Source organism: Porites lutea, chromosome 4, assembly GCF_958299795.1.
Source record: "Porites lutea chromosome 4, jaPorLute2.1, whole genome shotgun sequence".
In the NCBI taxonomy this organism is placed as follows: domain Eukaryota; kingdom Metazoa; phylum Cnidaria; class Anthozoa; order Scleractinia; family Poritidae; genus Porites; species Porites lutea.
The window spans coordinates 18,005,934-18,029,353 of NC_133204.1; the positions used below are offsets into that span (position 1 = coordinate 18,005,934).

The window sequence follows — 23,420 nt, forward strand, 5'->3', positions numbered from 1 at the left end:
GTGTTCCACTTCTACTTGGTTGTCTCAGAAAGATTGTAATGAGACATAGGTCAATAGTTCATTTTTACTTAATGATATAAGGACATAAAGATAATGATCAAAGGTTCCTGTTTAATAACTAATTCTGAAGTGGAATAAACTTTTGTTGTTGATGATGTTTTTGACGTCGATTTCCTCAAATTATTAACTAGAAGATATGCCACTCTGTAAATTTGAACGGTGAAAAAAAAATTTTTTTTCAACACTAAAGTCAAAGATTTTCAGTTTATAATTTATAGATCACGTTTATATCGATTATTTAGACCTCTATTCAATTCTTTATTCAAACGAACTTTCAAAAAGTATATATAACTTCAAGCGCGAGCGAGATAATCCGTGAGCCTCAAAAAGTACAGTACAGCATCTTGGAAAGGGTTATACTTCGTATTGGCAATTTCATTAAACAATACTTTGAAACTCGGAAAGTATTTTGTGAACTCTCTTTCTCTGGCATCTGCTTTTGAAATATTGGCCGCCAAAGGATCCCTTCCAAAGAAGTGTTCTTGAGTCAAATCGCCGCGAAACATCTGCACAGCTGCTTCGACTGTTGGTACTACATTGCCGTTAACTGGAGCGGCCTTGTTGTTGGTACATCGTCGTTGTAGTGGAACACCTTTACCTGCACGATTTTAAAGTAAGTTGGTGTCAGTTAAAGATCTGAGCGACTATTCTTCTGGACTAAACTGTCGACATACATAGATATTAGCTATCCGCTTATAAGGGAAGTCTCTGCGGCTAGAGATCTGTAGACAATCGCATTCACGTTTCTATTCTACTTTTTGAAAACATAGTATGACTAATCCGGAAGGGTTATCCTTAATTTATTTCAGGGAGAATTCCCCGCGCGGGTTATAAAAATGTCCCGTGTATCAATGGGTTATCGCTTGCCAACTCACTTGCCAAGCGATCGAAATAGTCGAACGACTTACAGCAATAGCTGAGCCGTACGCAAACGTGCGTTTCATCCAATGGAACATTATGATTTTAGTCTGTTTTTAATATTGCTATTTTTTTTTATTGCTATAGATTTTTTTTACAGTAGGACTCGTTACCTGGAATGGGGTGTGAATTCCATGAGTTGACGACGTTGCTCAGTCCTACTTCCACTACTTTCTTCGCCACCCAAGAGACACAGAACTTTGTTACTTCATCCTCCATATCAATGACACCATCGTTTTCCATTTGAACGAGTGCTCTCTTTATAGGATAGTTTGTGCGACAGTTAACCTCTACCCAGAGCCGTTCCACAGCATGGTTCTTATTAAGAATTATAATAGTAAAAGAAATACTTATCAATACTAGACTCGCCAAAGACTTCTGGGGGCCTGAGCACGAGGGTCAGGAGTCTCGGAAGTCCTCTTCTCGCCGTTCTTTACCCCCTTTATCTGCCCCTGGGTCTTCGAGGATGGGAAGTCCTAGATTTCAGGGCTTTCCGGGTCATTTCTGATTTTCTACAACGTTTCTGATAGCGTTCGCTTGCTCTTTCCGAAGTGTCAAAGCCTGTTAATTTAGGTGATTCAAAGCTATTAAAAGAGAATCCTCCAACTTACTTTTGAATCAAAAAATAACCGGAATTCCTAAAATGTAGGACTTCAAATCCTGTGTCCCGGGTCCTCCTAGGCAAGAATTTGTCACGGAGGACTTGCAGCCTAAAGTTATTGTTGACGACGGGCTAGCACTGAAAACGTCAGGTTTCCAACCTGCTCTTAAGGAGTTTTATTGTCTTTAACACCTTGTTTAGAAAATCTGCGAAAATTGGGTTTTTCAGGTCCACGCCCACGGATCACGTTAGAAAATAACCAGTTCATTTCTCCTCCCCTTTATATTACCACGTACCTGCTTTGACTGTGTTTGTATGTATGGCTGTCTTGATGTATTATTCCGTAACTCCTTTAAGTGATCCTGAACCGTCAGCACTAAATAAAATTCCCTCCCATGGTCCACTCTCACTTGGTCAAACAAACCATGACGTAGTATGGTTTCCCTAATAATAGAACAAGTGGATGAAGTATCATTAAATTGTACCTTTTAATTCAAGTGAGAAGTTTGAGGGTTTTTCTAACCTGCAAAATGTGCAAATAATATATATCTATGTCGGAGCTAACCTGAACACATCCCTGTAGATGGTGATATTATTTTTCAATGGCATTACCGATGTAGCAGTTATAAAGGAACTATAGCCATCTACTGCTATAACCTCAGTCACGCCATAACGAATAAGCTTTTCGTTTTGATCAAGATGGAGCTTGTGTCCAAAGTATTCGGCATAATATGGAACAGGGTTTAAGTGGCGGGTAATCGATGTCTGTCGTTCATGGTGCTGGCGTGGATTAACGCGTTTAAGTGCCTGCCCCACTCTGTTTACTCCCAGTCGCAAGCCTGTCGAATGCTTGATGTGGCCAGTCATCATCTTTCTTCCGTATGTAGCACCAACCTTTACGATTAAAAACCTTTGTTTAAGTTTAAAAAAATATATTGAATCGGCCATTTAGTCAATAAACCACCTGGCGTTTGTTGCGTGACATTAGAGACCTTTAGCATCAGGTAAACCGCTAACCTTAAACCGCAGTTACGCGTTTGCAGTTTCGCGTTGCCGAGATTTCAAACTTTAGCAAGGCGTTCAGTTCGATTTGTTCAGTTCAGTTCAGTTCACTTTTATTTAGGCAAAATACAATACAATACAAGAACACATATAGGAATTGTAAGGTTGCAAGGGAACCCAGAAGAAACCAGAAGGCTTTATGAAGCCTGAGCTCCCCAGTCTAAAGGAAATAAGCAAAATAAAATGATATTCGCGGAGTGATATGCGGGTACGTTAAAAAAAGGAACCAGACAGAGACTGAGTTAAGTTATGAATTTAGTAACAAGATAGAAAAAAAAAATTTAACTCTGGATTGGAACAGAATACGTTCCATTGTTAGTACGGCAGAAAGGAATATAAAATTGACTTGAACTACGCGTTCATTGTTTATGGCCGCCATGTTGTTTTCATCAAGTCGAAGTGCATCACTTTAATCGCCCAAAAATCAGCAATAATTCATTGATTCGAGATCAAAAATCCAACAAACACATCGCAAACGGATACAAAAAGCTAGTTCATACCTTTAAACGCGAGGCTGTACCATTTTTTGTGGCAAAAGACCTTGCCGTAAATAGCTTACCGCTGGAAGCCCTTCCTGCGGTTCAAACGTGAACTGCAAACTGCAAACGTGACCGCAAGGACGTGGTCACGTGACATTTTGCGGTTTGCGGTTTGCCGTTTCCCCCGAAAAACCTGATGCTAAAGGTCCCTATTGACGCAAAGAGAGACCAATACAGCCTTAACCGCTCTCGCCATTTTCAAGCAAAACGGAAATACGAGCTACCAATAAGTTAGCACAATCAAGAATCAAAGCTTACATTTCCCGTGCGAAAATGTATCCATGGTTGCAAGCCAATGCTTGGTCAAATAGGAGGGCAACAAAAAAATGAAACAGCAAAGAAAACATTCCTTCACAAAAAAGAAAGTCTTTAGTCAAGATTTAAATGTAGCGGTATTTTTGGTGTTCTAATAACGTATTTCCTCAAATAATAACCGTCCCATGATTAATCGCCTCCCTCGAATAATCGCCCCCTTTTTGTGTGAGAAAAAGAAATAATCGGCCTCTGCTATTATTCCAGGAAATACGGTATGCTAGGGCAGGGAGTTCCAGAATTGGGAGCAAGAAAGTAACGCATTCCTTGTTGTGTGACGCCTCAAGTGACGCTACACAGGTGAACAAAACAACAAGTTCACAACTTTTAGCAAACCTTAAAACGTTTGCTACAAGGAAGGATATCGTATAGCTTACGAATCCAAAACTAAAAACGTTAAAAACATGTACCCTCACCTCAGCAGCTGCAGAAGCCACCACCTCATCGACAGCTCCACGAGTTAAATGCGAATCATGACGTCGTATCCCATTCGTAGCACAGTACCGGCGGACACTTCTCTCGGATAGTCCTTGCACTCCAGGATGCTCTTGCCTTAAAATGTCACTTACTTCTCTATGTGTTTTTTCCTGCCCTTCAACATGCTCTCTTACATAACGAACAGTTACAACCTGTTCAATGCCCGCCATCTTTTGAAGGTCCCGCCAAGAATGTAACGTATTCCCAGGCCCTTTGCCCCCGGCCTTTGCCCCGACGCCAGGAAAATGTTTTGTCGAAACATTTGCTTCATAAATGTATTTGGTAAAATTACATCAAAAGTTGTCTTGTTATTTGCTGGCGATTGCAAAACAATCTTGAAAATAATATATATAAGACTTAAAGGACTGCCGTTAAAATTGTGGCTTTAAACAGTGCCCAATAGAAAAATATATTTTTAAATAGATTTCATTTTTGGGGTATATTTAAATTCAAAAAAATAATAAACGATAAAATATTTATCAACTTTTGTCAATTTTTCATTTTTCAATTTTTCATGTGGAAATAGAATAATGGAAAATTCGACGATATCAATGCCATTTTTCTATTTTTTCATTTTTTGAGCAAAATGAAAAAAATGAAAAAATGGTGCGAAGAAATATCATTTTTTCATTTTTCTGTTTTTCTATTATTTGGGAAAAACGGAAAAATAGAAAAATGAGTTAGGAATCAGAGATTATTTCATTTTTCCCATTTTCTAACAATAGCAAGAAAATAAAAAAATAGCAAAATATCGCTTTTAGCCGTTTACAGTATTTTTTGTATTTTTGAAGCGGACTTCAAAATTAGAAAAATGAAAAAATGATCAATTTTCCTGACCATTTTCTTTTTTTCTATTTTTGTCCGTACTTTAAAATATGTAAATATGATAAGGATAAGTAATATTTCCTTTTTCCGTTTTTGTTGGAAAAATGGAAAATTAGATTGGCCGAAGTGTGCACGGACCGTGCACGGACCCTTCTAGTCCCTTTCAACCTTTTGAGCAACCCCCCCTTCCCTCCTGCTCAGTTCCAGATCAGTTTTCGACTGCCGTCGTTCTAAGTTTATGAACTCGTGACCTTTCGGTTACATGCAACTTAATAAATCATAATCGTAAACGAGGAGGGCTACAGAGTCTTACTGGAATAATATTTTCACAGTTGAACATGCAGCTGAAATCTGGTTTTTAACTGGTAAGCAAATTTGTCGAATAATATAAGTCATATTAATCTATTGTTGGATTCTTTTTGCCACGATTGCTGCTGTCAAAGTAGACATTGTGCAAAACAATCCCCCACCAACCACCCACACCTAAATCCAAACCCACATCACTGCCGCTGAATGACTATGTCAGTTTGCGAAAGCACATTTTAAAGGATAAGCTGCTTTCCACGGCTGTTTTAAATTGCACAGTGTTAACGAAGTGCATACTGGTTTTCCCCAGCTTTTCACACGGCTAAACACAACAGGTAAAAAGGCAATTCTTAGAACAGAACGTGTAAAAGCCGTTTTCATCATGGCGTCAATTTACAGTCGAGTACGCTTTAGTAACCAGAGTGCTTCAGGATTTCGTTTTCTGTGCCCAAATTAGGCTTGTCCCGGGGGCAAATGAATTTGAATAGGAGGGAAAGAGAAAAAATTCTAATGGTAGTTTTAAAATGACTCCATTGGTGAAAAGGTCTGTTCGTTTGGTTTGAGCCATTTGCATGTGCCACATCAATACCGAGGGATCGCTTTGTTTAATTAACTACAGTTCATTTGTTTCAGTATTTTGAGTCCTGGGGAACCTGAGGAGTAGTCAGATGAATATATTTAAGTCCAAGCGCCTGCCCTAGGTATGTACCAATTACTTACAGACATTTACAAATGGTAAAAGGGCTTGAATGTATTTCTTGTATTTAATTCACTTCTTGGTCGCCATATTTAACGCGATTACAGCGTGAAAACCCTGAAAACGTGCACTGCTCGATATAATACCTTATATTTAATTCTTTGTTTTTATTTGTTGCGAAGTAAGGGCCGTTGTTTTCCCTCCTTTTGCGATATTTCAAAATATGGTGCGAAAGGTTTCTGGAATACAAATGATGAAGCGAAACAAACCTTAAGCAAAACAGACCTGTGAAAAATTATGCATTGACCACCTGTGAACTTCGTTGTCAAAACGTTTTTAGCTCAAATCAGCGTACTGCGAGTGTTTTAGTAACTCTTTTCTGACATATACTAGCTTTGTTTTGACTCCCAATTCGTTGGTAGATCGCTCAGTGGTAAAAAAAGACTCCAGTAGAATGGCATTGAAAATAAATTTCTGGCTATAAGACATCACGCTGCGCATTTACATTTCCAAACTTAGGAAGTCTTTTCAAACGCTACTTAAAGTTGTTATTAGAACACGGACTTTATGGTTATTTCAATCATTAACCAAGGAAAAATTGTTTTAATCAGAAAGTGCACACTCAGATTAGTAAGCCCCCCCCCCCCCCCCTTCCTTGCCCCCCACTTCATGACATATTTTGGTGCTTGTCAGAATCACACAACAGAGGTCAAAAGAAAACACACTCTTGTACGTAGGGGATATAAAACAGTGCACGCAGTAGTTCACGATGTGCAATGGTAGAAACTTGCCGTACCTCTTAGTGATCATCGTTTAGAAAAGGTCTTACATTTACTTCTTGAGAACTAAACCTGTTTGTTTGGAATCTTTGAAACGGAATCATAATGATACCGCTTCGCCTATCTTGAATATTATAGTACTGTGTTTTGTCACGAAGTCAGTCGGCAACATTGAGTACGTGATTGGCAGTGATTGTGGTTTCGGTTGTATTTTAATGTTTCTTCGCCCGTATTTTCGATTAGTGTGATAACCATTCAAGAGTGTAGAAATATTCTGCATAGGGGTGTTCAGTTCAGTTAATTTTCCCTCAATATTTTGACTAATGCTAGGTTACAGACTTCATAGATTAATGTTTACAGGAAAATGTTGCTATAGAGTTAATATGAAAGTTTGAGTATGATGGCCAAGTGAATCATTAGGTTTTTTAGTTAGAGACCGTCATACCAATTATGTTTAAGATGATACAGGAATAAAAGAATAAAAAGAACAATTAATACAACTGATAACAATTAAACAAAATACAAAAGATTTATTTAAAAAGGTAATACGGACAAGTTTGAAAAGAATTGAGTCTAGGCAGAACTAGGTAGTGTTAGGTTTCGACAAGTATTGTTCGGTCAGTAGATGATGTTTGTTTTTTCTTATTCAGCGTACTCATTCAGTTCTTCAAGGTGTTGTGGAATGCTTTTCCAAAGATCTATTGACTTAAATGAAATCATCTGCTTGCCAGTATTCGTTCTTACACGAGGTTTATATAAAGTTTTGATTGATTGTATATCTAGCATTGTAGTTGTGGACATATTTTTGATTTATGGATGATGCCCAAAATTTGAATTTGTGCTAAAGTAAATAAGTGACCCTCTGACATATTTATGTCAGACTCTTTGTTCGTATCACGTTACAGATCCTAAAAACCCTTTTCCTTCTACCATTTTATTTCGGTCTGCGTATTTCGGGGACTTTCAATTGGTCTCCCGTTTGCAGTTTAGAGTTTCGTCATTCGGAACAAGCAGGTTGTAACTGAAATATTGTGATGCCAAGTCCATTAAGCATTTATATTAACCTCGTTGTTATTTTTAGCTAGCAGATAACGAACTCGCTAACTGTTCAGCGTTACGTTTTGTTTTCGTACATGTAAAAATGTTATACAACTTGACTGCGGAAGAAATCTGATGTGTCAAACTTGCCATTTGCATATGGAAGATCAGTTGGTCATGCCGTATCGAGTAATTAAGAACATTTTCTCCTCACTTCGTATGATTGTCTGCTGGGCCTATCTGCCCCAATTCAACTCATATTTTCAACTCGGCGAGCAAGTTGCTATGTCTTATTTCAAGCATTCTTCCATAACAGAAATGCTATTTCTATAAAGCATGTACTGGGTGGGAAACTTTCTTTTTTAGTGGTAAATAATTCTCAGTAATGTCTGAGTAATTCTTGATTAACATGACCGTGAACAATGTTTCTGACATTTTAGATTTTGACATTTATGTAAGGTCATGACAGTTACGCGGGGGTTTTCCAGTCTTGTCTTGAGAAAATATCCGAAAATATCTGCAAATTTCCGCACAACATTTGTGGACTAAGCTTAGCCGGCGCTAGATAAGCATGTGGCATTGAGTGAGCAACACTGTCAGTTCTGTGCGTTGTCTTCGAATGGTTTGCTCTATTCTTCAAGGAGTAACATGTTTTCAATCAATTGAATCGGCAAGTTGCACTGTGGAGGCTATAAGTCACGTAGGACTATAAAAATCAAACCTAGGATTCTGAGATCAATCTAGTTCGAGCTTTGTAGCACTTCAGATCAATAAAGTATGCTAGTAACTAAATCAGTGAGCATTTTGTGCCATGACATTTGGCATTACAGTGTCTATAGAACCAAAACGACCTCTACCACACACCACTCAATCTACCTGATCAATTTGTGTAGATTCGCAATTATTTGGAACGACTTCTTCTCATCTTGCTGAAAAGGCTCAATGACAGAATCACGGAAATTTTAGACAAGAAGCGATTGATCATGGTTAGAGTAAGAGCAAATGGCCATTTTCCGAAAAAAGGGAAAACGAGGTGTATAAGACAAATTAATTATCTATGGCCATGGATCACTCTGGCTGCACAAAATCTTAAAATTGGGAGGATCGAGATCGGTTTTAGTCGATTGCGTCGTTCTCAGTTTTTGTAGAAACCAAAACGTGGGTAAAACGTAACAGACACAATTATATAATCATTATTTTACGGATTAAATCCTTCGTCATAGGAAGTGATTGATAGACAGGGAAGTCATCTTTTCACTTTTTTTGTAAGCCTTGACATCTTTAAATCTCGAGAACTGAAAGAATGAATCGTCAACAAAGAACGTAATAATTAAGAAGCAAATTACTAGTTTCTCACTTTAACTGATAACAAATGTACATTATAGATAGGTACATGACATAGATCATGACTTGCAAGTACACCCTTTACTGCGCTCGGTTAGTGTTCATTTTGTCCGCAAAATAGCCGCGATTAGAAAAAGAGAATTTCTGAAAGTAAACTGGTTAAGAAAACGACAACAACAACTGAATATAGTTCGTTGGTTCAGTTGTATGTGGGCACAACGTGCTTTATAACTATTTGGTTCGATAGCCATTCCTCTTGATAAGCTTTCTAGTTTGATCTATATATTTACTCGATGTAAACAAAGTCAAAAATAAATGTGGCTATCTTATGACGTCTAATCTTTCTATTGACGGAATGGATCAGAACTACAGCACCGCTTTGTATACAATAAAAATTGTTGTTGTTGTTACCGTAACATACAGCTAGCTCTACTTGCTGCAAAACTGATGCGAAAAAATTCCACGTTACTATGGGGAATTTATGAAAAATGATGAGTGCGGATAAGTGGAGTGAGTAATGTTCCAACGTGACCCTCCTTGCTTCAACATAACTGAGACATTTTCTTGATAGTTCAGGGGAAATAATTAGTACCATGAGCCCATGAATTGCAGTGGATAGACCGAAACAGTGTTCCGATGTTAGTGACTTAATTTGGAAACCTCAGTTAAATTGAAGTATTACTATTTGCAAGCCTAGGATTAGTTTTTATAATTTTAATGGAAAGAGACCAGAGGCATTTTCTACTCACACAAGCACAGATTGCTTAATTTTAAAGTTTATAGGCAGTCTTTGATTTCCACCAAAGATCACTGCTTATACCAACCATATTTTATGGTGGAGACATGCTATAGATGAACATGCTTTCCATTGAGACAATTAACCCTCAGTGATCGAGGCAGCATTATCAATGCCTATAGACTGACAGCTGGCCTTGCACAGCAAATTAACCAGAAACTTACAGGCGTATTTCAGTTTTGTTTTCAAGTCTGTACGTAGCTATAAGCGTCTGAGCGACTTTGTCTTTATGTATCTTGGTAGGTTTTGAGTTTTCTTTCATGAGAGGGAGGTACATTGTGTCTATACGCAGCCTTCGAAGCGTGCTCTGAAAAGTAATAGGCCTATCGCCATTGTCATGCTACCATCATATTATTGGGAGGTTGAACTAACATACATAACTGTAATGCCGATAACAATACGAACGTACCAGCGAAGACTCTTACTTAAATAGCCCTATAAATTTTCTTCAATAACAACAAGCATGGGCTATTGCCGAGAGAAGTGTATGAATTAAATAAACTAATCGGCTGAATTTGGAGGATTTGCATCAGGAATGCCAAAAGAAAGAAAGAGAAGTGGCTTATAGGACATCATATCAGACATACGTTTAGTCCAAGGTTCAAGAAAGGAGAGACATTTATTCTGTTGGAGCATGAAACTAAAGTTAACACTTCAGTCGTACAATTGGAGGCGGCCAATTATGCAGCTGATGAATTTATGCAAGAAACTTATTCAATCGACAGAGGATCACTTTTACCAGAGGAATCTCGTTTGTAGTAGAAAACAACTAATGACTGCACTAAAATTGGCCAAGCAAAGCAAAGCTGATCAATCTTAAAATCTGAGATGAGGAAATCTTCTAGAACTGTTTTTGATGCACACATCTTATACGTTTTCGTGAAGAGGTATTTATCTATTATGCACTCAGGGGTACCCAACGACGGTTTCCTCTTAAATGCATTGATAACACTTATGTCTTATTAGGCTATTCGGAGTACTTTTAGATGTCTAGAAATGCATTATAAGCGGCGCTATAGAATATTATTTGTATCTGTTCGGTCATCCTAGGGAAACTTGAGTCTTTTCGAAATTACAAGGGCTTTAATATTATTTTTTAGAAAATTTTAGGTGCAATTTGACGGGTTTATATATACGAAAGTGAGACATTTCATTCTGATTTCTCTCTCCGTTGCATTTTTGAGTCCGAAAATTTTAGGTTTCCTTTTCTGTACGAAAATAGCCTAACCTGGGAAGTGAAACGTGAAAATTAAACTTGAGAAAATCGTAGGGATTCTATTAGATATTAGCCTCGAAAACTGTACATGAGTGGAACAGTCATCTAGAAATTTTAGCTGTCCTCAAGTAATAGAAAATTCTAGGCCATATTTGCTTCGCCGAACAGATATTTCACACTAAACAGTCTTTGGATGCCCTTAATTCGAACCTACCAACGGAAACTCCTTTTTAAAGTTTGCGTAGCTTTAAGCCAGTATTTTCTCCGCTGAGCCATTTTTTCTTCAAAGTATCTCCGTTTCTGGTATGTTTGAGTCTTCTTCCATGCGTTCGAGATGCATTTGTGATTATTATCAACCTTCAAAGCGTGGTTAAGCTTCGAGCTTGCTTCAATCGTCAGTGTGATATTCCCTAAATATCACTGGCACCTGAAGCGATTGTAATAGAAGCACGATAATTCGCCTTAAATGGCAATACAGGTCTTCTTGTATGTAGCGCATTCGGCCTAAATCATTCTAATATATTATTCCATATGAAGTTTAGGTAGACTTGTTGTTTTTGGATAAGCAAGGACAGAGCCTCAGCGTGTCTTTTTTGGGGTCAACAGATTTAACACTGAATCACACCTTATGAGCCATCTTCGCCAAGACCTCGCCAAAAAGAACGAAAAGTGGCTTGTGCGTCATCGCATAAGACATAACTTTCATCGAAGGATCGGTAAAGGACAGAAATATATTAGGTTTGAGACAATAATACACTGAAGCACACTTTATGAAATCATTCGTACATTTAGAAGCCGTTGTTGCCCTCGATAAGCTAATGGAAGAAATATTCCCAATTGACAGCAGATCACTTGAACACTTAGGAAGAACAACTCACAATAACCTGTGAAGCAAAGGAAAGCTGATCAAATGTTAAGAGCTGTATGCGTTGCGGAAACCTTCCATGTTTCTCAATATATATACATCTTTTGGCGGCAATGGGAGAGATCGTTTCATTTCGCTTTGAATACTACCAAGAACTGTGGATCGCAATTCTTTTGCTAACAAAAAGCCTTTAGTTCAAGATCTTACATGTATTTATTACGGGAATTTGTCAAAGCTTAAGAATGATATTAATGTCAGTGATCTTGGATGGAGTGCCGATCAAAATTCAATGCTATCTCCTTGATATCACGCATTCTAAGAACTCTGCGCTAAGGAACACAAATAAATGGACTCTAGAAACGTTACGATGCCCAAACTGAAACAAAAAGGATTGCACGCTGAAAGACACTAGACGAAACTAAAACTAAAACTGAAACACGAAAGACGCGAGACCAGTCTAACTGACACAAGCATACATATTCTTAAGGTATTTCGTGTAAGCCATGATCTTTGGCGAAAATCTATATTTGCCTTCCAAGCTCAGAAATAAAGCAACACAAACCTGAGTAGACAATGCTATTTCCAGTTTGTTGAATAAATGTATCCGGTACATGTCAATTAAGGTAATTATCCCTGAACTTAAAAGGCGTGCTGTGGGAAGGGATGATGCAGGACAAAGACGTTATCCTCGTCGCAGAACTATTTCCACCTTCATTTTGTTTCTATCTAATGTTACTGCATCGCGAGAGTAAAGTGAACAGAAGTAATGACATAAAATCTTTGTTGGGCTATAACCTTAATACACCTGAAGGTACTTTCTCTTCGGGTATGAAGAATTTTCTATTATTGGTAACATTTGATTCCACGGCTGATTTATCCGAGACTTGCTTCAGGTGACCTTCGTGTCGTTTGATATTTGCACATAAAACGGAAAGAAGTCCAAAGATCAATTGAGGAAAGAAAGTAGTCTATTTTGTAGAAAGAGCTACACAGGCCACCTAAAGAACATCTCCTAAATGTCAATACCTGTTGTTAGATAAGGATACCCTCCACTTTTCTGTTACTTTGCTTGCACGTCTGAAAGTCAGAGGTATTTACTCCAATTATCACCGTCTGTTTGTTGTGGCAATTGTGCAAAGCGCAGAAGGCCAGAGAAGAAGATAATGATTCTCAACTTCAACTGTTGGAAACAATAGATTAACGAAATTGATTGCATGAATGATTGCAAAATCAGCAGTCTATATAATGTAGTAAACTTAAAGGATTAAGAGGTGTTTCTACGTTTTAGCAATCAGACAAATTTGCACGAGATGACATCGCCTTCGGTACATTTAGCGTATAAAAGAAATTTTAAAGTTATATTTGTAGTTGGACTAGTCAAAGAGAGGCATGCATCTGCACTGCTAAAGGGTTATCGATCGTAAAAGAACATGCTTCGGGATATCTTATTATGATGATAACAGTGGTTTAGAATCATTCCCATGTAATCCTTGCTTGATTTCTACGGCACCCCTGTGGATATACGTTTTTCCAGGGGTTTAAAAAGTAGTTAATAGTAGAGTAATAACTTACTAACTTATATTGAAGACTCGCTTACAGCTTGATGGACGGAAAGAGCCCAACAGGTCTCTTTCGCTTGGTTTCGTTGTTATTACAAATCTAGTGGTCAGTTTCACTCGTGCAATTATGGCTCTGGATGAGCTCATGAATACACAAGAAAAGGTGCTCAGTTGACAAAAGATTATTTTTTCTAAAGAAAGACGATAAGTACTTTTCACCTTTTTCTCATCCAAGTCAGCGGACATGAATAGAATTTATGTCGGGAAGATGGGGCTCTGACATCTGACTCTCGACCTGTTCAATTCTACGTTTCCTGCGTTGCTCTCAAATCTGTTTTAAGCTTGCAGGTTTTGGATTAATATTCAATGTAAATTAGAGCGTTTTTTCATGCAATGATTTTCAGACAAAACTTTCCATTAGAGGGGCACTACAATTGTGAAATACGAAGCAACACCAAGTGACAATTCCTTACACCGGGCAAGGGAGTCGGAGAAGGTCAGTAATGATCACTTGATAGCTGTTCTTGTTAGTACAAAAAGTACTGAAAGTAGCTGTGGTGCTCTTAGATTCTTATACATGTTAGTCCACGTAGCTTTTCCTGCTTTAGTGTCATTCTGTTCATCGCGAAAGCATCATATTAAGTAATAGATCTCGTGACCCAGTCAACTAAGCTCAAATATGCCTTGCGTACAACACGTAGTCAAACCTTGTTAGGGTTTTATCCTTGTTCAGGAAACTGAATGCTGCTTGAATTATTTAATTTTGGAAAATCTACTCATGGCCCTAAATCTAGCGATGGGGCAAACGAATGCTCATGATCCCGTGAGGTGAACTTTTGGTGGAGCAGTGTTGTTTGGCGACAAAACACAGATGCATCGGGCATCGACAACTGGCGCTTCTGCAAGATAAGTCCGAAGGTATCCACATTCTTTTATGTCTTTTGCAGTAGCAATAATTTGTGGTTATGTTGTGTTTTACTTCGTGTCCACGTTGTTTTGTCACTGTGTGATCGTTACGTCGCTTTTTGGTGTCGAATCTTGTCTCAATTATTTTTTTTATGATTCTTTTAATATTGGGACAACCGAACTGTTCAAGGCTAACTGTGTGACATTAGGAACCGCATGTATTTCTGTAGATAATTCTCTGCGGTTTCATTCGCACTGAGAATTTGCCTGGAAAGGTCACAGAAAGAAACAGCAATCGTGCGTTGAATATTGCCTGTCACTTATTCTAACAAACGGCAGTGAGGATTAAACGACCACAAATAAAGCTTCTAGAAACTTGTGTTTAGCAACACCTCGGCGTATTGAGGTGTATATTTGCTTTATTTGTTTCGGCTGCAGCATAATTTAGTTGGTTCCAAACCTTTTTCCTTTCATTAAACATTTTCATATCTGTTAAAAATATTTCAAAACTTTTAAATAAATGAGTTTACCATTTGCAGACGGTTTTCTTTTGCGTTTTCTTTAGTACACGTGAATAACTTTTCTGAAAGTAAGGTGATAATTGGTGGTGGCCTCACGGTTGTTTGCGGGCACAACGTTTTATGTATATAGCTTGATAGCCATTCGTTCTAATTAGCTTTCTTGGATTGTCCGCATTTTACCCTTCTTGAAAAGGTGCAAATGTGTTTGTTATAAGACTTCTAATCTTGCTTTTGACGGCTTGGTCCAGATTTACTACACTACGACAGGCATACCTCTACTGCCTCCACAATGTGAAAGTGCCCTTGCCCACAAGTGGGAAATAATGTTTTGCTGTCTATGCTGAAAAATGGATCTTAGACCTTTATAGCATAAAGGGCATGTAGTACTTACTTTGCGATCAAATTTGTGAAAGTATATTTGACTGATAAATATAAGGTGAGAGCAATTTTCCCTCGTCTTTCCTTTGCACAACACATTCTTGTTTATGCTTTAGGGAAAATGAATTAATACCATAAGTGGCATGAATTACGATTGATGGACTGACATTGTTCCCCTAGCTTTGTGTGAAACTTGGTTTGTAAAGCCCGAATATGAGGGCAGTACTATAAACAGGCATAGTAATTATCTTGCACGAATTTAGTGGGCAGAGAGCAGGCATTGTTTATCCATATCTGTATTTGTTAATTTTAAAATTTAAAAGCAGCCATTTATCTTCGTCCAAGATAATGGCATGTTTCAGGTACAGGGAAGTAAAATCATGCTACAGATCAACACGCTTGTTACTGGAACAACCTTGAGTGAATTTGACAGGATATCTATGGTAAGACTGACTGATCATGCACAACATATCAACCTGCAACTCTGGATTTGTTTAAAGTCTTAACATAGCATCTGTCATCTTGCGAGTCTGTTGTCTTCAATCATTACAGTTTGCGATATGTGCTGATTTCCTTTCGATGCGTTCAATGCCTGAAGATGTGCTTATTTTCAGCTTTCAGAGCGTGTTACCGGAGACAATGGTGCACCTATCGTCATTTTGATAATGCCTTAATATTAGAGGAAGGCAAAACTGATATGAATAGTTGAAATAGCGATAACATTACGGATCTGGAAGCGGAAAAAAACTCTTCAAGTTATAAATTTAGCTTGAATAGACCTTAAATGTTATTTTAGTGGCAAGTCTCCCTATGTGCAATCCATGCCTTAAATCTTTCTAGTAAATTATTCTGTATCAGGTTTTAGCAGACATGTTGTTTATGGATAAGCAGTGACAGAGCTTCAATGTGTATGTTTTTGTGGCAACTGATGTAAACAAAACACCTCACGAGCACTAAACTATGTTCAAGGAAATAAAAGAATAAATAAATAAATGAATAAATGAATGAAAATAAATAAATAAAACTCTTGGTTGATTTTGTCAGATTTACATCAGAAAAGCCAAATGAGAAAAAGAAAACTTTCCTGCACGACACATATACATTGTATTGGACGTAATTTTAATTTTGTTGGGGACTCGAACAGGTTAAGAACTTTATTCCTACGTTTGTTAGTGGCCATTCTGGGCATCGATGAATTTATGCAAAAACTAATTCTGTTCGACAGCAGATCGCTTTTACTGAAACAATCTGATTTGTTTTGGCGGAATGGCCAAGCAAAGTTAAAGACCTGACTGAGTTGACAAAGCTTCTGTGTTTCAGTTTCTTAATTCGCACTTCTCATCTCCGCAACACAAGAGAATTTTGTTGTGAGAGATATTTCCAGTTTGCACTGTTCAAGGCTGTTTGACATTAGGAACCATAATTATGCATTTCTATCCTAATCTCCACGGAAAATGATAGGGTAAAAATTTCAGTCTAAAAAATGATGTTATCCCTTGGGCAAGTTATACTTTCCACACACTTGAATTTCATCTTTTAACCAAAACCGCCTTTGTATTAGATATACTTGGTGGTTGCTGAAAGAACAACAATGATTTTAGTGAGCTGTTTGATAGAGAGAAGATCAGTTTAGTTTTTAATGCATCTCTGTTGACATCAGGCATTTTAGTTCACGAAAATGGTGTGCGTTGGACAAATTTATTCAGCCAACTGGTCAGAGCATTCGTTGTCCATTCACTTTTGTGTAGATTCATTTGTAAAATTGGAAGGCAGCCATTGATTCCCGCCAAGGATCATGGCTTATTCAAAAGATACTACTTCGAAATTTTTATCAGTTTATTCGTACGTTTGCAAACGGTCATTACTGGCGTCTATGAGACGTTTCTGTTCGATAGGAGATCACTTTTCATCGCTTGATGTATACATTTGGGAAAGCAGTAGAAATTAATGAATGCCAAAATACTGGCAAGTAAAGAACATGTATTAGATGAGAACATCCACATGGCAAGTTTCGTATTTGCTCGTCTTAAAATCAAAGTTATTTAACTGCAAGTATCACTTATTGTTTGCTTGGGCAGTTATGCAGGGCGCAAAGGCGAAAAAAGAACAGAATTTATTTTAATATTTAATTGTCCTAAACAATAGCATCGGCGTCAACTGACCAATACAGGCACAAATCGAGTAGTCTATGCAAAGAAAATAAAAGGTCTGAGAACTGTTTCTACATTTCACATCTCAAACTCATACATATTTGCACAACATATCATATCTTTCGGTTAATTTAACATAAGAAATAACGTTAAACTTGTTAGTTGGACAAGTCTAAGATAGGCCCTTTTATTGGTGAAGAACTATCATGAGTGAAAGAAGTGTTTGAAGGAAAACACGCTTCGGGATGTTGTGTTACGATGAGTACCTAATTTGTAACTGCTATTTTGTTAAAAAAGATTCCCATCTAAGATTTGGTTGATTTCTTCGAGAACAATTTTTATAACACTTTTCTCCAAGGGTATAGAAAGTAGTAATAAGAGTAATCGTTTTCTTTGAAGACTAAGAGGTTGATGAACGTGGAGAGCTTTGCAAGTTTCTTGTTGGTTTCTGTATTTTTTTCAAATCTTGAAGCCAATTACACTCCCCTGGACAAGTTCAAGATTGCAAAACAAAACGTGCACAGTTGACAGAAGTTTATGCATTTGAATATGAAACAAAAGTACCTCACACCTTTTCCTCACAAAAATCAGCACACGTTTGTATGTTTACAGAAGGTCTCTAACATCCAACTCGCGACCTGTTACTGTCGATTGTTTTATTTTTATATTTAGTGTATTAAAGCGTTTTCCATTCAATTATTTTCATTCAAAACCTTCTGCTAGGTTGGCACCAAGAAGATGAAATACAAATCCACATCAAGTGACAGTTCTTTCTTCCATCGGGCAAAGGAGTTGAAGAAGGCCAGTCATAATTACTTACTGTAAGTAGTACAGATTTACAAGCGAAGGGTTTGAAAGTAGCTGTGCTCCTCTAAGATGTTTTTCCACCTGTATTCAGTATCATTTTGTTTCTTGATATGGCGTTACATTCAGGATTAATCCTGTGATGCAGTGCTGCGAAAATGTACATTACGTGTAACACGCTTGTAAACTTTATTGCAGGGGCTTGAATTCATGTTCAGCAAACTATGCTGCTCGTGACATTGAGTTTTGGGAGGCTCTCCGCTTTAGCCGCAAATCGGTCGATTTGGCAAACTAGTGCTGATGTTTCCTCGGTGGGAACGTTCTGTGGAGTATGTTTGGCCACAAAACACATATATACAGTGGGCCTTAAAAAATTGGCGCTATCATAAAGTTTTCGGTATGTCCTATCTCACATTTCCTTCTTTCTTATGCGGTAGTGGTGATTGTTGGCCATGCTGTCTTTTTCTCCCCGTCCATGTTGTCTTATTGGCAGTGTCATCGCGAAGCCACAGTTAGGTACTGAATCTGGAATTTGTTATTCTTTTTCTTCGTTTAGAGGCTCCCTTTCGATGATCGGAGGACAGAAAACTGGATATTATCGTTATGCCGTGAACAGGATGGCGGCTCGAGGCGGTTTCATTTAAATATATTTGCCTATTGCAGGTCTTTTATTCTAACAACCGATAGCAGGGAATGTTATGACAACAAATCAAGCAATAAGGAAACTGGCTAATGCCTCAAACTGATATCAAGCAAGGCCAGACTTGTGCTGAGGGGAATTGTTAAAAGAAAAATAAATGAACTAAATAGTTTTCATGGTTGATTATCATACTTTTGAGTCAGGAAAGCCACGAAAAAGAAAGAAAGGAAACTGGCTTGTTCGACGTCATACCGTATATAAGTTAAATCCAAGAATTGAGAAAGAACAGCAATCTATTGTAATGGAGACTTTTTTCATTTCATTCGCACGTTTGGAAGCCGCCATTATCGAGCGCTCGATGAAAAGAATGTTCTGAGCAGACCTCGAAGAGTCTGAATTGCTTATAACAACTAATGCACTTGAATTGGCCAAACAACGAAAAGATGAACAATTTTAAAACCTGTATGAGATAAGGAAAGCTTCCATGTTTCCGTTTCGTAATTACAGTTTATACGTTTCCGTGCAGCGCAACACAAAGGAATTTTGATGTTGTAATTTTCTATTATACAATGTGGGAGACTATTATTGTTTTATATGAGTAAACATTTATAAATTTTGTGTTCTTACGTCTACGGAAAATGGTAAGGTGAAGTTGAGTTTGAGAAATAATCTTATTTCTTCAGGATGTAATACGTTTCACACGGTTGTCGGTTGAAGCACACCTTTTAAGCCAGAACTTTCGTTGTATTATATTAAATCTAAAGCCTTTGTCTGGTGTATTTGATCTCGCCAGCCTTTCCCGTTTGAGTCTTTCTTTTTCGTTATATGTCTTGTGTACTTGCCAGAGTTAAACAGGACTTACGTTCGTATCTATTAGCACAGCTCTTAAAGCAGCGCGCAGTCGATGATCCAGGAGAACACCTCTTTAATGCTTTGTGGAAGAATTAAATCTATCGTCATTTTGATGCTATGTAATATTACGGGCGGCAATGCGAAAGCTTATGGCAAGAGCTCTGTTAACTTGATATTTGCAAGACAGGAAAACTGACGTGAGTAGTTTTAATTTAGTCCAATGATCGACTGAGAAAGAGCAGTGGTCTCTTTTGGTGGACTCTAGTTTGCATAAAGAGCTTCATTAGCTCAAAGCACTTGGAACGTTTTATCGCTTTACAAATGTATTTATGCATTTCAAAATCAGTAGGAATTGGACTCCCTTAAGGACTTGCCACTAAATGCCCGGGACTAAATGGAACAAAAGATTTATCATACCCTGTACAGAAGATGATCTTACTTGTATTCAAGAAAAAGTAATAAATGAGAAAGAAATGGCCAACCAAAGAACTTCTTATCAATCTAAAGACTGACATGTGGATGAATAAGGACACTTTCCACGTTTCAGTCTCTTTACAGTCTATGGAAGAACATAAATGGACTCATGAACATCTGTACACTTCAGATCTCAAAATTAAACGCTTTTACACCACGTATCATCCCTTTCAGTACATAACTGAAAGAAATTGCATCACAGTTGTAGTTAGGCAGGTCTAAGAGAGTCCTCTTTACAAATAATGGTCTTTGGGATGGTTTATTGTGATGAGCATCATAATTATAAAGGTTGTTTCGGAAAACTCCCATGTGAGTCTTGCTTGATTTCTACGACGCTAAATTGGATAAACGTTTTCTCCAAGGGTGTAGGAATTAGTAACAGTAGTAATTATTAATGTTAATAATAATAGTCACCCTGCTAATATTCTTTATTCCATTTTATGCCACAATTACCAAGTTCTATTACCAATGAGAACATACCATTTATACTGCTGTCTCTTATTTAAGAGAAACATTACTGATTATAGGCTCGCTTACAACAATTATGTATTCATTACGAGCTTTTGTGCCCGGCTGTCTAATGGTTGCACACCCAGACGTACAAAGACGACTAAGTGACTCGGTGTATTCAGCGCTTGCTTTTCGCAGCTCGGAATCAAGCATACTTGTATGCATTCAACAATCATTATTTGCTTCGGACAATTCCTTTGGAAATGTTATTATCTTGAAAGAATTCTTGAATACTATGATGGACCTCATCTGTTGACTGATTTTCCTGTCCACAACTTAAAACCAGGCGAACGTGTTGTTTGCTCGGAGCATACAGCATATGGTAAGCTACTGGATGCACTGACATCTCCGTTCACATTTCTATCTGTAATAACCTCAAACATACAAGTATTCATACTAAGATCAATCTTAATTTTTATAAAAAGTAAGGTAACTAGAAACCTGGCTATAAAGGAAAATAATCGGTTATTGTTGGAATACTTGGATAATTCTAGACCTTTCAGTCTTTCTACCATGTAATGGCAGCTCGGCAAACATTAGATGGAAAACAGGGTGTAATGATAGTAATTTTCGAAGCACTTAAAACCGTTTGGGAATATCAACATTTTACTTTGTGTAGGCCATGATTCATGACTGAATTGAATCTGTTGTCTCCATGTGGCCCTTGTTCTTTGCTCGTACTGCTTTGCTTTTTGTAACAGCAGAAAAACGCGTCGTTTTACGCGAAGATCTGTGTTTGTGTTTAACAATTTGTGCAAGAAACATACCGTAAAATTCCAGCAAGAAAAGCAATTAGGTAAACAAACGTAGAGAGGAAAAGGAAAAAGCGGGAAATGAAAGGAAGTGCATCATTTCAATTCTTTTTGCTGTTGCGCAGGAATATCTAGACTTTAGCGATAAAGAGATGAACTAAACGTATCTGTATACGTAACCACCTTTCGTTGGCTTGGCATCTTTTAGCTGATGGCCTTTTTGCAAGGTGCGTAATGTGTCCGTGTTTTTCTCTCTGTTTTACCATAGTTCTAATCGTACTTTTGTAATAGTAATCTAGCGAATATGATGAATTTGCGGACATATAAGTATAGGGCTTCCATTAATCATAATCTAATTCTAACCTGTGATCAATGCTGGGAAGGTCTGCTGACGTAGAGCTTGCTTGGGTAAATAAGGCCTTTGTTGAAGGACCAATCTTTTAACACGGGTTCGAATGACAGGTCCTCGTGCAAGGGAACGAGACTCAGCAAAATCGCATATTTCAAGATTGTTTATCAAACTCCGTCTGGGTTCTGTCAAATTGGCGTTTGTTTCATAATAATATCCTGTTTGCGAGCTAACCCTAGCTCCAGGGGGGAAGTGACTTCCGTATGTAGGGTACGGGAATACTCGTTGGAGATTAAATCCCCAAAAGGGGCCTATGTGTGCTAAAGCAGCTGCGTTATGAAGTTTATTAAAATTCAAGCATTGGGAACTGCCGCCAGTTTGAAGTATAAATGAAAACAACTTCTCAAAACAAAAGAAGAGGATATTGATTGCATATAAAATGCAGAAGAAGACACGGATGGACAATCTTTGAAAAGATAAAAAGGATTGGAATTGCAGCTTTTGGAAACTTATTAGCATAAACATTTTTCCAAACTTCGTTTTCGATTTTGACAAGAAGCTGTGATTTTGTTATTCACAAGACGCCAAAGTAGTTTCTTGAGTTCCATAGCGTATAAGGGCACGTAATTTAGGGTCCCCAATAGGGTTCCTCAATCCCGTAATCCCGACCCAAGATTTCGTCCGATCCCGTAATCCTGAGGGTTATTTCGGGCATTATAACTCGCGCGCATACCTTCAATCCCGAATCTCGCCCCGATTTTGCTTCAATATCCCGAATTCCGAGCTTCAAATAAGGGAAATCCCGGATCCCGAAAAACCTATTGGGGACCCTCGTAATTGGCAATATTGAAAAAATGAACTATACAGCCGTTACATAGCCCTTTAAACAGGCAGGCAACTCGCGAGAATGATGTCCTTAATACACAATCATGGTGTTTTATTTTCTTAAAACCTTATTTCCTCATTAAGCACCCGGGTGCCTAATTAAAGTTACCGCTTAAAGGATGGGGGCTTATTGAAAGGAGGCCGCTTAATCGAGGGGAGCGCTTATTAAGTTTTCCTTTCAATGAAGTTTAACTTTGTTTTGGCTAAATCTTAAATAGGAATGGAAAGCTAATATTAATATTCTTTCGTTTATTGAAACATGAGTTGTAATCAAGCGTACTGTAGTCCCATTAAACACTTTTAAAATACCCCTGTCCCAAATATAGTTGTATTGTACGTATCTGTTGTGGCTTTGTTGTGGTACGATTTATATGCCGTTGTTTTCGGGAATGGAAATGTGTGATAATAACTTTGAAACAGGGGCAAGTAAAATTCAAACTAAGGATATAATTTAACCACAACATATCCATACAGTATTTTCGTTAGGGGGCAATGATGTAGTAGTTAGCGTGTTGGAGAAGAATCTCCTGCTTATGCTATGATGATGACGGCGATGATTATGGTGATGATGATGTTGATGATGATGTGGTGGTGGAGAAATAAACTATTGAACAGGAAATGGAAAAAAAATCTTAGAATGACTTTCTTAAATTTCCATCATGGAATATCAACTAGGGGCTAATATGAAGACCTTTTATTGTAATAGATATCTCAAGTTATGGCGTTTATGTTTGGAATGTGACTCTTGTGTGGTTTTCTCTCCACCAGTGCAATCAATCAATCAATCAATCAATCAATCAATCAA

The 23,420-nt window shown here is 37.7% G+C and overlaps 1 protein-coding gene and 2 long non-coding RNA genes across 4 annotated transcripts; 1 reads left to right on the forward strand and 2 right to left on the reverse strand.

The window, feature by feature from the left end:
- Positions 1–40: 40 nt before the first annotated feature.
- Positions 41–4,139, reverse strand: LOC140934338 (uncharacterized). The gene is made up of 5 exons (XM_073383982.1): positions 3,909–4,139; positions 2,145–2,473; positions 1,876–2,023; positions 1,092–1,296; positions 41–658 (listed from the first exon to the last, which is right to left on the reverse strand). Exons 1-5 carry the CDS (start codon positions 4,137–4,139, stop codon positions 354–356), a joined length of 1,218 nt encoding a protein of 405 aa, XP_073240083.1. The 3' UTR covers positions 41–353.
- A 923-nt stretch (positions 4,140–5,062) lies between these two features.
- LOC140932741 (uncharacterized) lies at positions 5,063–19,572 on the forward strand. 2 transcript variants are annotated; one of them, XR_012164991.1, is made up of 5 exons: positions 5,063–5,159; positions 5,734–5,801; positions 18,073–18,170; positions 18,352–18,550; positions 18,710–19,572. It is a non-coding gene; the product is annotated as an uncharacterized lncRNA (long non-coding RNA). The 2 variants fall into 2 exon arrangements; XR_012164992.1 differs by lacking the exon at positions 5,063–5,159 and adding an exon at positions 5,299–5,435.
- Positions 19,573–20,529: 957 nt separating this feature from the next.
- On the reverse strand, positions 20,530–21,873 carry LOC140932740 (uncharacterized). The gene is made up of 2 exons (XR_012164990.1): positions 21,745–21,873; positions 20,530–20,993 (listed from the first exon to the last, which is right to left on the reverse strand). It is a non-coding gene; the product is annotated as an uncharacterized lncRNA (long non-coding RNA).
- Between the last annotated feature and the right edge of the window lie 1,547 nt (positions 21,874–23,420).